At 47.3% G+C, this 14,040-nt stretch overlaps 1 protein-coding gene across 1 annotated transcript; it reads left to right on the top strand.

The window, feature by feature from the left end:
* The first annotated feature begins 4,260 nt into the window (after window positions 1-4,260).
* Window positions 4,261-12,756, top strand: LOC311585802 (immunity-related GTPase family M protein 2-like). The gene is made up of 2 exons (XM_084761363.1): window positions 4,261-4,302; window positions 8,076-12,756. The coding sequence occupies exons 1-2, from the start codon at window positions 4,282-4,284 to the stop codon at window positions 9,276-9,278; spliced, it is 1,224 nt and encodes a 407-aa protein (XP_084617489.1). The 5' UTR covers window positions 4,261-4,281; the 3' UTR covers window positions 9,279-12,756.
* The last annotated feature ends 1,284 nt before the right edge of the window (window positions 12,757-14,040 follow it).

Below are 14,040 nucleotides of genomic sequence, written 5' to 3'. Positions count from 1 at the left end.
GGGGGCATCTGCAGTTACAGGCAGCTATGAGCTGCCTGACATGGTTGCTGAGAACTGAACTCAGGTTCTCTGGATTAGCAATAGCACACACACACACTGGGTACATGTGTACATAGGGCCTCTTGTTTCCCATGTAGTCATAGATGGTCTTGAATTCCTGGTCCTTCTGCCTCTACTGCCTCCTGTGTGCTGAGACGAGAGACATGCAGTGCCCTCCTGAGTGGATTTTGCCATTGTTGTTTTGTCTGAGACATGGTCTCTGTACGTAGCTCTTGCTATGTAGTCCAAGCTGTCCTGAAACTCACGGAGACATATCTGCCTCAGAGTCCTGGGAGTAAAGGCATAGCCCAGGGTTATGTGGTGCTGCGGATAGAACCTGTGGCCTGTGCATGCTAAGCTACGTTCTTTGCCACCTAAGGCATAGCCCAGCTCTAATTATTAACACGTAGTAGTTGCTTAAATGAGATTCCCCTCAAGTACAAGGTCATGCCCATCCACCGCTCCCAGGTTCGGATGAAGAGGTGAGCTCTGTGGAGGGGTTAAGGAGCTCTGCGGGATCTCACAGGCGGTAGGCACCCCTGCAGGGTCTCCAGCTTCTTTTACTATTTTCTGCTGACTCAGTTGACCTACTTCGGGTCCAAGACATGTGCATAAAGGTAAGCTACCGGGTAGGTGTGAGGTGGGAGTTGCTGACCCTCGTAAGCATGAAGCTCACAGGCCCTAAAGAGCTGGGCTGGGTGCTCAGGTGGCTGTATAATTCTGGGAAGGAGAACCAGGTGCCTAGGGAGCTGTTAATAGCGTCCTGGGACAGGGCAGCTCTCTCCCGGAGGCCACCCAGGCTGAAGGCTAGAGGGGAGGATGGAGTTGTGTGGCTGTGGAAATCACTTTTCCATCTCATGTGGTCCACGGGGATACCCTTGGAGTCTGTCATTTATCATTTTTCAACCTTAGCCCAGACCTGCTCTGGCCTTGATGTCGAAGACTGACCCAGGCTCAGTAGTTACATTGCTCTGTTCCCAAAGTCATCAGTATCCCAGGGCATTTTTTTCCTGAAGAAAGATATTGCCTACTACAGTGGCAATTGATCGTGTGATCAGGGCAAGGCGAGCCAACAGCGCAGGAGACAGCGGACTCTGGAGGTAGGGTAGATCAGAGGGGCTCCCTAGTGGAGCGAATCATGCACCCAAGCTGAGTGGGAGGGAGGGGGTGAGCAGAGACCGGCTGCTCCCCAGGAGCGGTCTCCTGCTCTTTAAGCGCTGGGCTCACTGCATCTGAAGGTGGGCATTTCCCAGGGTTAGGTGCCATCATGTGAGCAAGATCGGGCTCCAGGAAGGGAGGCCGCAGGGTCAGACCAGGCGGCTCCGATTGCAATTTGGATGGCATGGTTCCTGGGCAGACTTCTGACCTCCCAGCCTGGCCAGCAGGCAGAGCTCCTCCCCCTCTCTGAAGGAGATTGTGGAGTCCCTGAGAGCCTGAATCCCGAAAACTAGCCATTTCCAGGAACTGAAACTGAAAGCTCTTCAGACAGCAGGCCCCGCCTCTAGGGGCGGGGCGGGGCGGGGCGGGGCGCGGGGTGGTGGTGGTGGTCCGGGGAAGCAGGCAGAGGGTTCCTGCTTAGAAGTTGAGTTGGATCAAGGGTAGAGTGGAACAGAGTCTGAGAGGAAACCCAGGAACTCAGACTGCCTTTCAGCTGCTCCTCTCCCCTCTACTCGCTCTTCGCAGAAGGACTCTCCCCCCACCCCACCCCCTCAGCCTTCCACGCCTCAATTCTCTCCCTCCTAAACTTCCTGGCCTTGGACTGCAGCTTTGTAAGACTTCTTGAGCAGGTAGGTGAGGGGCTCCTAAGTGCAGCTTGACCTATAACCGTGCTCAGGGCAGGAGAGTCTGGCGTCAGGTGCTCCTCTCAGGCACCCCCTGACTGTTTTCAGGACCACGGAGTGTCTGGTGTGTTGGCTGCCTCAAGTCCTTCCTACCCACCAGCAGAGAGGCAGTGCGCCCCTTTCTTGGTTGCGGATCCCTGGCTTTGTGGGTCTTCAGATGGGGCTGGTTTAGAGAAAGCAGGTGGGATTTTCCTCAGTCTCTCAGCTACTGGCCAGAGTCCGGGATCAGAACTACCCACACGTGATATCCGAGTGTCTGGGGTTATGTAAACACATTCCTGCTTTCTTCAGAGCACACAGTGACTGGCATTTGAAAGACTGATTTCTTTTTATTTTGTTTTTTAAATTTTTATTGATTTATTTGCTTGTTTGTTTTTTTGAGACAGGGTCTCTCTGTGTAGCCTTGGCTGTCCTGGATTCACTTTGTAGACCAGGCTGGCCTTGAACTCACAGCAATCTGCCTGCCTCTGCCTCCCGAGTGCTGGGATTAAAGGTGTGTGCCACCACCGCCTGGCCGCAAGACTAATTTCTTGAGGAAACTTTTTGTATAGCTCAGTTGAATTATTTCTATCAAGTGTGTGTCTGTGTCTGTCTGTGTGTGTGTGTGTGTGTGTGTGTGTGTGTGTGTGTGTGTGTGAAGGTCAGGGGATGACGTGTACAGCTGATTCTCTCCCACAGTCGAGCTCACATGGTCAGCCTTGGTGGCAAGTGTTGTTTACTTAATCTGTTAAACCACTTCAGTGGACCTTTTAAAACACACCAAAACCAAATCAAGCCAAACCAACCAACCAACCAAATAACAAACAAACAAACAAATAAATAAAAAATGAAAACAAGACCAAAAAAAAAAAAAAACCCACCAAACAACCAAAACCCAAAAAAACAGTTCAAATATTTCATCTGCACTAGAGAAGCTGGTACACCAAAGGCACAGCTCAGTCCTTCATAGACATTAGTGTGTGTGTGTGTGTGTGTGTGTGTGTGTGTGTGTGTGTGTGTGTTGGGGATTGGGAAGGGGGTGCTTTGAATTCCACCTTCCTAGAACAAGCATGCTGGGTCCAAGGCCATGTCCACAGACCATGGGGTGCATCATCAGGGGGTCATACTTTCCTGCAATCAGTAGCATCTGGAAATTGCCTGTGTTCCCCGCCCCTAAGAGTGAAGAGATGAGGAACAAAGTGGGGTTGAGGGTCCAGTAGGATCTGTGTTCACGGAAGTCCTTGACAGCTCAGATCCATAACAAGGCTAGTCTGGTTCCCTCATCCCTGGAAGCCCCTTTCATGGAGGCTTGGGGGTCACTGGATGAGGAATGAACTACAGGGACCCCTGTATAGGCAGTTTCTTCATAAGTGTGCTTTTTCAATGTGGGTATAATTTAGTTGGGTGAGGTGGCTCACACTTGGGAACATAGCACTTGGGAAGTGGGGACAGAAGATTTGGTTCAAGGTTATATAGTTTTAGACTAGCATGGGCTATATTAGACTGTGACTTACATTTTTTTTAAATGTATGCTTTTTACAGGTCTATAATAATTGCATAAAATATGCTGGGCGGTGGTGGCGCCATGTCTTTAATCCCAGCACTCGGGAGGCAGAGGCAGGTGGATCTCTGTAAGTTCGAGGCCAACCTGGTCTATAAAGTGAGTCCAGGACAGTCAAGGCTACACAGAGAAACCCTGTCTCGAAAAAAAACAAAAAAGGCATAAAATAATGGCTTGTGGGCCAATGAGCTCCTCTAGTGGGTAAAAGTGATTGTTTCCAAGTCTGAAAACTGGAGTGTGATCCCAAGGACCCACATGGTAAAAGGGGAGAGTCAACTCGCACACGCCGTCCTCTGCCTTCTACAAGTGCGCCTGGTCTGCTTGACACACCTCCAACACATATGAATAAATAAATGTAATAACAAAACTATTTGAAGATTTGTTTATTTATTTAATGTATATGAATGCTCTGTCTGCATGTACACCTACATGCCAGAAGAGAGCATTAGATCACATAATAGATGGTTGTGAGCCACTATGTGGTTGCTGGGAATTGAACTCAGGACCTCTGGGAGAGCAGACAGTGCTCTTAACCTCTGAGCCAACTCTCCAGCCTGAAAAAAAAAATTAAAATAACAGGTTGCATTATGGCATTGTCATATATGGATAAGGTCAGTCTTCATTACCTTTCTACTTGCTGTGACAACATTCCTGACAGGAAGCAACTGAAGGGAAGAAGGGCATATTTTCGCTCATGCTTGGCGAGGATACAGCCCACTGTGGTGGGGAAAGTGTGGCCTGCAGAAGCCCTAGTCAGCTGACTTCAGGTGTCTACAGACTGGACTGAGAGGAGGAGGCTGGTACTCAGCTTTATTTAATCTCTTTGTCTTTTTAATCCAGTTCTGGACCTCCGCCCTGGAGATGGTGGTGCCTACATGCAGGGTGAGTCTTGCCCCCTCTGGTGATTCTCTCTGGTAGTGCCCTGATGTGTAGACTCAAACCTGTGCCTCACTAACGCCTGGCTATGTGTTGATCCCCTCCACCTGACAACAGAAGTTGACCATTACAGGTGCTTAGATGGTATCACTCCCCCTATTACCCAGAGTTCTTATTTTTGTCTTACTTAAGTCATGAAATCTTGGTGGTTTGGTTATCAGGAACATTTTAGTAAAGTTCTGCAATTGGAATAAATATAATAAAACACAAGTCTCTAGGTGCGGTGTCCCATGCCTTTTGGTCCCAGCACTCAGGAAGTAGAGGCAGGCAGATCTCTGAATTTGAGGCTAGCCTGGTCTACATAGTGAGTTCCAGAACAGCCACGGTATTGTAGAGAGAGTCTATCTCAGAAATCCAAAACCAAAAAAATGAATAAAACAAAAATGCAAGGCAACTGAATCTAGCAGAGTAACATGTAGCCTAGGTGAACAATATGGCACATCCGCTCGTTCACCTGTGAGTGCATGAGTGAACATGTGCATTCGTGCGTGCGTGTGCATGTGCCCTTGATCCTATGAAGTGCACCTCTCTCTGTGAGCACGTTAAGAGACTCCTGAGTTGTGACTCGCAGGGTCTGGCTCTCTCCAGTGAATTTCCTTGTTGGGCTGCCTTTAGGAGCCAGGAGGGTCTGTTTCTCCTTCTCATGGATGTCTGACCCGTGCACCAAGGGGTAAACCAGAGGCACCCTAGGTATAAATTGAACCTGGCCCTCAGATAGGCAAGTGTGGGACCACCTGAACCTCAGGCCAAACTTGGATGAGCTCACAAGGGCTTGTGAGCGTCGGCACCATGGTTCCTGAGGCTGTCCACACAAACACCTCCACAGGACTCCTGGGATCTTGTCAGGTAAATGAGAAAAGCACCTAGTCTAGTCATCTGCAGAAAACTAGGGGCATAGGAAGTTGCCCACAATTCACTGAGCCAACACCTCTGGAGACTCCCGGGGTGGGGGGTAGGCTGTCAGCCCACTCTTTCCATGAGGAGACTGAAGCCAGGTTCTCAAGATTGATGAACAGAGGAGCGTGGGGAGCAGTGCTGTGTCACAGGCAGGACAGCCCATCCCAGAAGATGAGCAAGGGAGGCAGAGGATGCTCCCACTGGGAAGAGAGGGCAAAAACATGTACCAAAAGACCCAAGGGTGCCCGAGACGCACCTTCCACAGACAAGATCCCTGGATTTCTAGGGTGCACATCTGGGCACAATTCTAGCCATTTCATGGAACCCCATGAGTAAATCCATCAAGGAGTTCCTTATCTATCTATCTATCTATCTATCTATCTATCTATCTATCTATCTACCTATCTACCTGGTTTTTTGAGAGATAGGGTTTGTCTATGTAGCCCCGGCTGTCCTAGAACTCACTCTGTAGACTAGGCTTGCCTCAAACTCAGAGATCTGCCTGTCCAAGTGCTGAGATTAAAGGCGTGTGTCACCCCTGCCCTGCTCACAGGGAGCTCCTTAAAGGACAGAGGAGCTATGTGAGACCCACAGGAAATTTCTCGAACATATGATGTTGAGTTTCAAATGCCTGTGGTCCTTCATACGTACAAAACAAGAAAATGAAATGTCAAGGGAAAGCACCACGGCAGCTGCTTGTAACTGGAGTAGCACACGCCTGTCCCACCTAGGGCCTTCATCTAAGAACAGTTGGGATAAGGCAGATGCTGCCGTCTTGCATCTTGAGATTTGGTGTGTTCCTGGGAAATGGTTGGAGTCCTGTCCTCACACCTATATGTCTACTCCAGAGGGTCAAAACTCTAGCCTGCGGAAGGTGTTTTTTGTTTACCTGTAACTGCTTTGTATGTGTTTCTGCATCCTACATCCTACATCTTTTAAAAATATTAATTTTTTTTAAAGAACGTGTCTCACTATCTAGCCTTCACTGTTTGTCCTGAAACTTGTAGATAGTCTCTCGCCTCTGCCTTCCAGTGCTGGGATTAAAGGCATGTACCACCATGCCCAGCTTTTTATTGCTTTTAATGATATGTATATATGTGTCTGCGTGGGGCATATGCTCATTTGTGCAGTGCTCCAGGAGACCAGAAGAGGCTGTCAGAGCCTCTGGAGGTGGAGCTCCAGGAGGTTGTGAGTCATCTGATGTGGGTGCTGAGAATCGAATTCACATCTCCCGGAAGAGCAATAAGTACCCTCCACCCCTGAGCCACTTCTCCAACCCCCACAGCCTCCATCCTTGCTGTGGATAAATTGTCTTTCCCAAACCTGTCTCACAAAGTACTCAATCTCATGGCAAAGACTTCGTCAAGAGCAGAAACATGGTTGAATGTCCCATTGTAAGTGGGGCATCTATACCTCTATATGAGCACCTCCGTGGGCAAGGAGTAACGTAGAGGAAGACATGGGAAGCATGTAAAAACTACTCTGTGTGTGTGTGTGTGTGTGTGTGTGTGTGTGTGTGTGTATAAGACTGACTCTGGACATGACAACATGGCCATTGCCCTTTTGAATTTATTCTCGCTGTGGTTACTTGTACAAGATCACCTCATGACTGGGCCCTCTGGTATCTTGTCATAGAAATGGGAGGGTATGGTGATGTCACACCCCTCCCTGAGGATTTACACACACTAATGGCTGATGAAGGGAGAGGGACATTTTCTTCAGTCCTGTAGCCACGGATATGCTGTCCGTGCTGCTGAAAACCAGGCCTCACTCATGGTTTTGTAAACAGTCCAGTGAAACTTACTGGGATACAGAAGAGAAAAAAAAAACCCACAGAAAATTAAAAACAAACCAGGAAAGTAAAAGTAGGACAGGTTGGGAAGAGGAAAGAAATCACTGGCAACAGGAGGAGGTCTAGAAAGGTTAGCAGGGGTGGGGGTAGTATAATTAAAATGCATGGTATGCATGTATGCAAATGTCATAAAACCCAGCATTGTGTATCATTAATATATACTAAAAATGTTGAGTGTGGTGGTGCACACCTTTAACCCCAGCATTAGGGAGTCAGAGGTAGGTGGATCTCTGAGTTTGAGGCCAGCCTGGTCTACAGAACGAGTTCCAAGACAACACAGAGGAAATGATGTCTCAAAACAAACAACAGGCAGAAATATATATGCTAATAGAACATTTAAAAAGAAGCAAGAGAATTTCAATCTGTATGTTAATAAGAATAGCAGCAGTGGTAACAGACAACCCACATGCTGACTTAAAATGGATGGAATTATTATTATGTTTTAAAGGAGTGTTTTATGTGTATGTGTTCCTGAGTGTCTTATGTGCGCATGTGCATACAGGCAATCTTGGAGTCCAGAAGAGGTCTTTGGAACTGGAGTTGCAAGTGGTTGTGAGCCGCCATGTGGGTGCTGGGAACCATGCCCAGGTCCCCTGCAAGAAGAGCCAGTGCTCTTAACCACAGAGCTGTCTCTCCAGCCCCTGGTGGGATTGTTTGGAAACCATGTGGCTTTGCTGTTGACGTGTAGTCATACACTTCCTCTGTATAGTCCTGGCAACCAGGAAGGAGCGAATATGGACATTTGTACCCGGTCAGAGACCTGCCTTGACATTCCAGCGCTCAGTGTTGGGGTTTAGTGTTGGAGGAACAGCTACAGAGCTACCCTTGCCCTCCAAGAATGCGCCCATGCTAGCTCTGTGTGGAAATCAGCAGGTCTTGGCCATGAATCTGAAAGCCTGGAACAGGGACAGTGTTTCCGGTGGGTGCCTGTGTTCATGGTCATCCTAACTCCTTCCTAACGTATCTGCAGGTTGCTCCGTTGCTCGCCAGCATGGAAGAGGCAGATGGGCCCCCCGAGGACAGACAGCTCACATGCTTCTCCGATGCCGTATTCATTCACGAAGGGAGCAATATTTTAACTGTAGAAGTCATCGAGAAACTGGAGGCTGCCGTGGCACGGGGGAATGGGGTGGAAGTGGTCTCTGTCGTCAAGGAGATCATACAGAAGGCATCCAGAACCCCAGTGAAAATCGCTGTGACTGGGGACTCCGGCAATGGCATGTCATCCTTCATCAACGCTCTTAGAAACATTGGACATGAGGAGGAGGACTCAGCTCCCACTGGGGTGGTGAGGACCACCGACAAACCGGCCCCTTACTACTCCTCCAACTTCCCCAACGTGGAGCTGTGGGACCTGCCTGGCACAGGGACCACAGCCCAGAGCGTGGAGGACTACATAAATGAGATGCAATTCGACACATACAACCTGGTCGTCATCATCGCTTCTGAGCAGTTCAGCTCGAACCATGTGAAGCTGGCCAGAGCCATGCAGAGCATGAGGAAGAGGTTCTATGTCGTGTGGACCAAGCTGGACAGGGACCTCAGCACAAGTGCCCTCGCTGAACCCCAGCTACTGCGGAGTATCCAAAGGAATATCCAGGAGAACCTCCAGAAGGAGGGGGTGAGGGAGCCCCCTACGTTCCTGGTATCCAACTTTACTCCCTTTTCCCACGACTTCCCAAAGCTTAGGGAGACGCTGCAGAAGGACCTCTCCGATGGCAGGAGGGAAGGTCTCCTAGAAATTCTTTCCCCAATCTGTGAGAACACTATCAAGAAGAGAGTGGGATCCATTGAAAGGAGCATAGACACAGGGAATCTAGATAAAGATTTTAGTATCCTGGATCCAGATAACCTGGTAGAGGTTCAGGAAGCCTTCCAAAAAGCCTTTGGCGTGGACGACAAGTCTCTCCACCAGGTGGCTCTGAGCATAGGGAAGAATGACATAAAGTTGCAGGGTGAACAAGCTGGCTGGGCATCCTCCTGGTTGTACCAAACTGGATCCCAACTTTTCCTTACAAGTCTTGACCACGTGCAGTGCTGCTTTACGTCTCAGTCGTACAGATGCAAGCAACAGAAGCGTGTACTGGATGAAGTTGCTGAGAGTACCAAGGGCATCCTGCGCAATATCCTGCAGGAGTCCATTAACCTTCCTTTGGAAGGCCTGGACAGCTGAGGTCCTCTCCCCAGATCTGTCCACCCTATGGGTACCTCCAGTTGAGCTGACATTCCCTACGGGTTCCAAGTTCCTTGAGGGTAATAGGCCAACTTTCTTTCTTTTTTCTTTCTTTTTTTCTTTTTCTTTTTTTTCTTTTTTTCTTTTTTTTTTTCTTTTTTTTTTTGGTTTTTGGTTTTTCAAGACAGGGTTTCTCTGTGTAGCCTTGGCTGTCCTAGACTCACTTTGTAGACCAGGCTGGCCTTGAACTCACATCAATTCTCCTGCCTCTGCCTCCCGAGTGCTGGGATTAAAGGCGTACGCCACCACGCCCAGCTTTTCTTTCTTTTCTTTTTCTTTCTTTCTTTGTTTTGTTTTGTTTTTTTCCAAGACAGGGTTTCTCTGTGTAGCCTTGGCTGTCCTAAACTTGCTTTGTAGACCAGGCCAGCCTCAAATGCACAGCAATCTGCCTGCCTCTCTCTGCCTTCCAAGTGCTGGGATTAAAGGCATGCACTACCATGCACAGTATTAGGTCAACTTTCCTTCTTTCTTTTGGTTTTTCAAGACAGGGTTTCTCTATGTTATCTTGGCCGTCCTGGACTCACTTTGTAGACCAGGCTGGCCTATAACTCATAGCGATCCACCTGCCTCTGCCTCCAGAGCGCTGGGATTAAAGGTGTGCGCCACCATGCCCGGCTTAGGCCAACTTTCTTAATGGGTATTGCCTTTATGAAACTCATGTTATTGTCTGAAAAGCATGGCTAGGTGAGGCCTGTTCTCTGACCTTATCTCTGATGTGTAAAGAGAGGAGAATTAACTCAGGTATCACTAAGTGCTGAGTGGAAGGATTCTGAGTACCTGCCGCTATCCTCTTTGGCATCAGTGGCATCAATGGTGGCATGTCTAGTCATAGCTCCTCCCACTTGGTGCTCCCACAGTCTTACATATGGATCTGAACTTCTTCAGCTAGCCCTAACTCTGCAGGTCACATCATCGTTTAGACACCCAGTAACCCTTCTCTTTCACACAGAGATGTCCCATTTCGTGCAGTTTGTGTGTTTTTGTGTTAAAGACAGAAGCTGCTCTGTGTTCTGTTATGTCTCTTTGTTTCGGTCCCACGCTTGATAGATGTCAGAGTGCTGCCAGCCCGACCTCTTTAACTGTCTCGGACATATGCTCTCCTTTTTCTTCCTTTTACCTCCTTAACAGAACACGAAATATTTTCCTACTTCCAACCATTACCAGTGCCATACCCCCAGTATGCCTGCCTCCACTCTGCCTAGCAACCTGTGATGTCATCACCTCCCCGCTGGAACAGTCTGTACCAATCTCTTGAGTTAAACCTTGCACTGCGGGACGCCCCAGCAGGTCACTGATTTCACGTACCCTCAGGCTCCTCTAGGATGCCTTCTGGAGAATTTCAAATCCCTACACCCAGGTTAAGGGCTGCTAAGCTCACATGCCTCGGCAACCAAACTTGGGCAGATCCAAAACGAGACCTTTTAAATTACTGCCTGCCATCAGGTAAAATGGAAGGAGGCTCCTTATTTTCTTTCTTTCTTTTTTCTTTTCTTTTTTCTTTTTTTTTTAAGTTTTTTGTATTGTTTTTAGTTTTGTTTTTGTTCTTTGAGACATGGTTTCTCTATGTTTGCCTTGGCTGTCCTGGACTCACTTTGTAGACCAGGCTGGCCTCGAACTCACAGCGATCCGTCTGCCTCTGCCTCCCAAGTGCTGGGATTAAAGGTGTGCGCCACCACGCCTGGCAAGGCTCCTCATTTTCAAGCCATTTCTTTTCTTTGCTCTCCCAAAGGTCTCAAATACACACCTAAGGTAAAATGAGAGGATGTTCCCAACATTCAAGCTTTTCTTTTCACTGCAAAACTTCCGTCTTTGCTCACCTTCCCAAAAGTTTCAAATGTACACTGAAAGGAAAATTTCTCCCTAACTACTAGCTTTGTCTTCTGCTCATCTATACCTTCCAGTATCCTGTCAGATTTTCTTCATTCAAGACAGCACCAGAGCGGCTAGCCACAGGGGCTCCAGTCCAGTCTTGCAGATGATGTGGGCTGGACCTGCACTGTCCCTCCTGTTCTCAGATGTTCTCAGACCCTGGACAACCAACCGTCTGCTCTTCTTGGACTTGGCCAACATTGCAGCCTTTTTGCGCCCTATTGCCACCCCACTGTCAGCAGGGAGCAGCCAAAGGTTTCTTCACGCCTTGTCCACTTACTATCAACAAAAGGTTGGAATGGTGTGCTTCAGACCCGGGACAAACAGCTCCAGGTTCTCCCAGCACTCCTCGGTCCCTGTCTGCTGCAGGACATGGCTGGCATACCATGCCCTCTACCCTGAACTTTCCGGGGCAGAGCTTTTCCGTCCCCTTCACCATACAATCTGGACATTTTGTTGCTCTTGCTTTCTCCCCCCCCCCCCATACATGGCAACTAAGAGCTGTTTCCAATGAACCTACATTTATATACTTTAACTTACCTTACATGAAAAGCATCCAACGTCCTCATTTTTTTTTAATTATAGGGAAAGGGAGGAATGTTAGCATACCTGCCCCGAGCCTGCCTAGCAACCTGTGATGTCATCACTTGCCTGCCACTAGGTGTGCCCTTTCCTAGTATATAAAAAGAGCAAACCCACTTCCTCTCTCTTCTTCTCTCTTCCTCTTTCTTGCTGTCTCTTTCTTTCTCTCTGGGGCACCCCTTCTTTTCCTGTTCTCCCCACGCTCAGGCTTCTATAATAAACTTCTCCATATCATATTGCTGCCTGGCATCTTCCTTTTCATATTTTACAAGCACTGTCCCACAATTGTTCCCCGGTATGGCAATAAAGAGAGAGTAGAGCAGGACTTCCTGCCAGCCAGGGGAGGAGGAGTGAAAGGAGGAAGGAGCTGGAGCCTAGGAAAGCTACAAAGTGCAAGCACTGCTGGGAGCAAGACAATGTGACATAGAGGGTTGAGAATAGACTTAAGCTGATCAAGAGTGTGTTGTGAAGCTTATTTTTAAACAACTATAAAAGAGTCTCAGTTACTTATGTGGTAGCTGGGTTAAGAAATAAGCTAAGAGAAACGAACACAGTTTTATTAAAAAAAAAAAAATGACACCAACAGCATAGGCTCCGCTCCCATATGTTGACTGTAAGAAAGCTCGCTCTTTTAAACTCATGTGGGTGTTACTGCTAAGGTTTCTGGGTTTGTCACAGAGAACTGAACCTTGCCCCAGCTCTGAGGAAACTGACATGCCGCCTATGATTTCACTGTTCGCTTGGCTGGAGAAGCAGGGTGTAAATTCTCTCATGTCTTAGAACATAGATGTAGACTTTCTCCTTGCTGGTTGTATGTTACATATATATAGATACAGAACATATGTGCTCATATATATCCATCATACACATATATATTATATATTGTATATAACATACATGTAGTGTTAATCTCTACGATAGAATAATCGCCGAGTATATTATATAAATATATGTATTGTTTGTGCTATTTTTGATAACTTCATACATAAGCATTGTATTTACATCATCCCCACTTCTCCCTTCCCCAACAAACTCCTCCTGTGTTCCCCCAAATATGTCTTGGTTTGGGGTTTTTTTTGTTTGTTTGTTTTTGTTTTTGTTTTTTGAGACAGGGTTTCTCTGTGTAGCACTGGCTGTCTTGGATTCTCTTTGTAGACCAGGCTGGCCTCGAACTCACAGCGATCCACCTGCTTCTGCCTCCCGAGTGCTGGGATTAAAGGTGTGCGCCACCACCGCCCGGTCTCCAAATGTTTTTAATAATGGACTTTAAAAAAGATAGAGCAGTGGCCGAGCCTCTTCTGGTAAAAGTGTACGAGTGTAATGCAGACAGCTCTCTCTGTGGCAAAGCCTGAGAAGTTGGGTCCACACATGGGAAGGACCTGTGGGGATATTTGTGTAGAATCTCCTCGCCTTTCTTCGGGGGCCTGGGGTTTGGGGGGCGATGCTTGGTTAGCTTTTGTTGTGTGTTTGCACTTTTGGCTTTGCTATTGGATGTTTTTACTTCACTAGTAAAGTAAAATACTTGCAAGTATGGCATGATATTCCCACTGTGATGGGGGAAAGTTGGTTAGTAAAAACAAAACAAAATAAAACAAATCAACAACAAATGCCTGGATAAGAAATATAGAAATATAATTCCTGATTGTTTCATGGCTCTTCTTGTTGTAGGTAGTTTATATATATATATATATATATAGTCTATGTAAAAAAATTAAAAATATTTAATAAAAAATAAAACTGAAAAAATAGAAATATTGACAGTGTCTATGCTAGATTTAAAAAATTTAAATATACAAACACATACACATTTTTATATATGTATCACAGCATGTGTGTGTGAGTGTTCTTAGCAACTAGAAAGATTTGCCAGAGTTCAGTCCCCTGGACCCCATGTGGTAGGAGAGAACCAACCCCTTGAAAGTTGTCCTCTGACCTTCCCTCATATGCCACCAGCAGATGCCCCTCAATAAATAATAAATGTAACAAAACAGAGCACTTCCAAGTGCTGCTGTCTCTCTTTCCCCAGGTTGGATTTCTACAGGAGGAAACAATGCCTCAAATGCATGAGTTTTTCTCTTGTCATCTGTGTGTTTGTGATAAATGTCACAAAATGAAACAACACTGGTATGGGGGCATGCCATGTGGAGTTAGTTCTCTCCTATTACTAATACACACACACACACACACACACACACACGCGCGCGCACCTGAGGACAACCCCAGGTGGCATTCGTTCCTCAGGAGCTGTCTA

This window comes from Acomys minous (genome assembly GCF_964271855.1).
Source record: "Acomys minous genome assembly, chromosome: 16".
Classification (NCBI taxonomy): Eukaryota; Metazoa; Chordata; class Mammalia; order Rodentia; family Muridae; genus Acomys; species Acomys minous.
The sequence above is the reverse complement of the archived record's forward strand: the minus strand, read 5'-3'. Positions and strand labels throughout refer to the sequence as shown.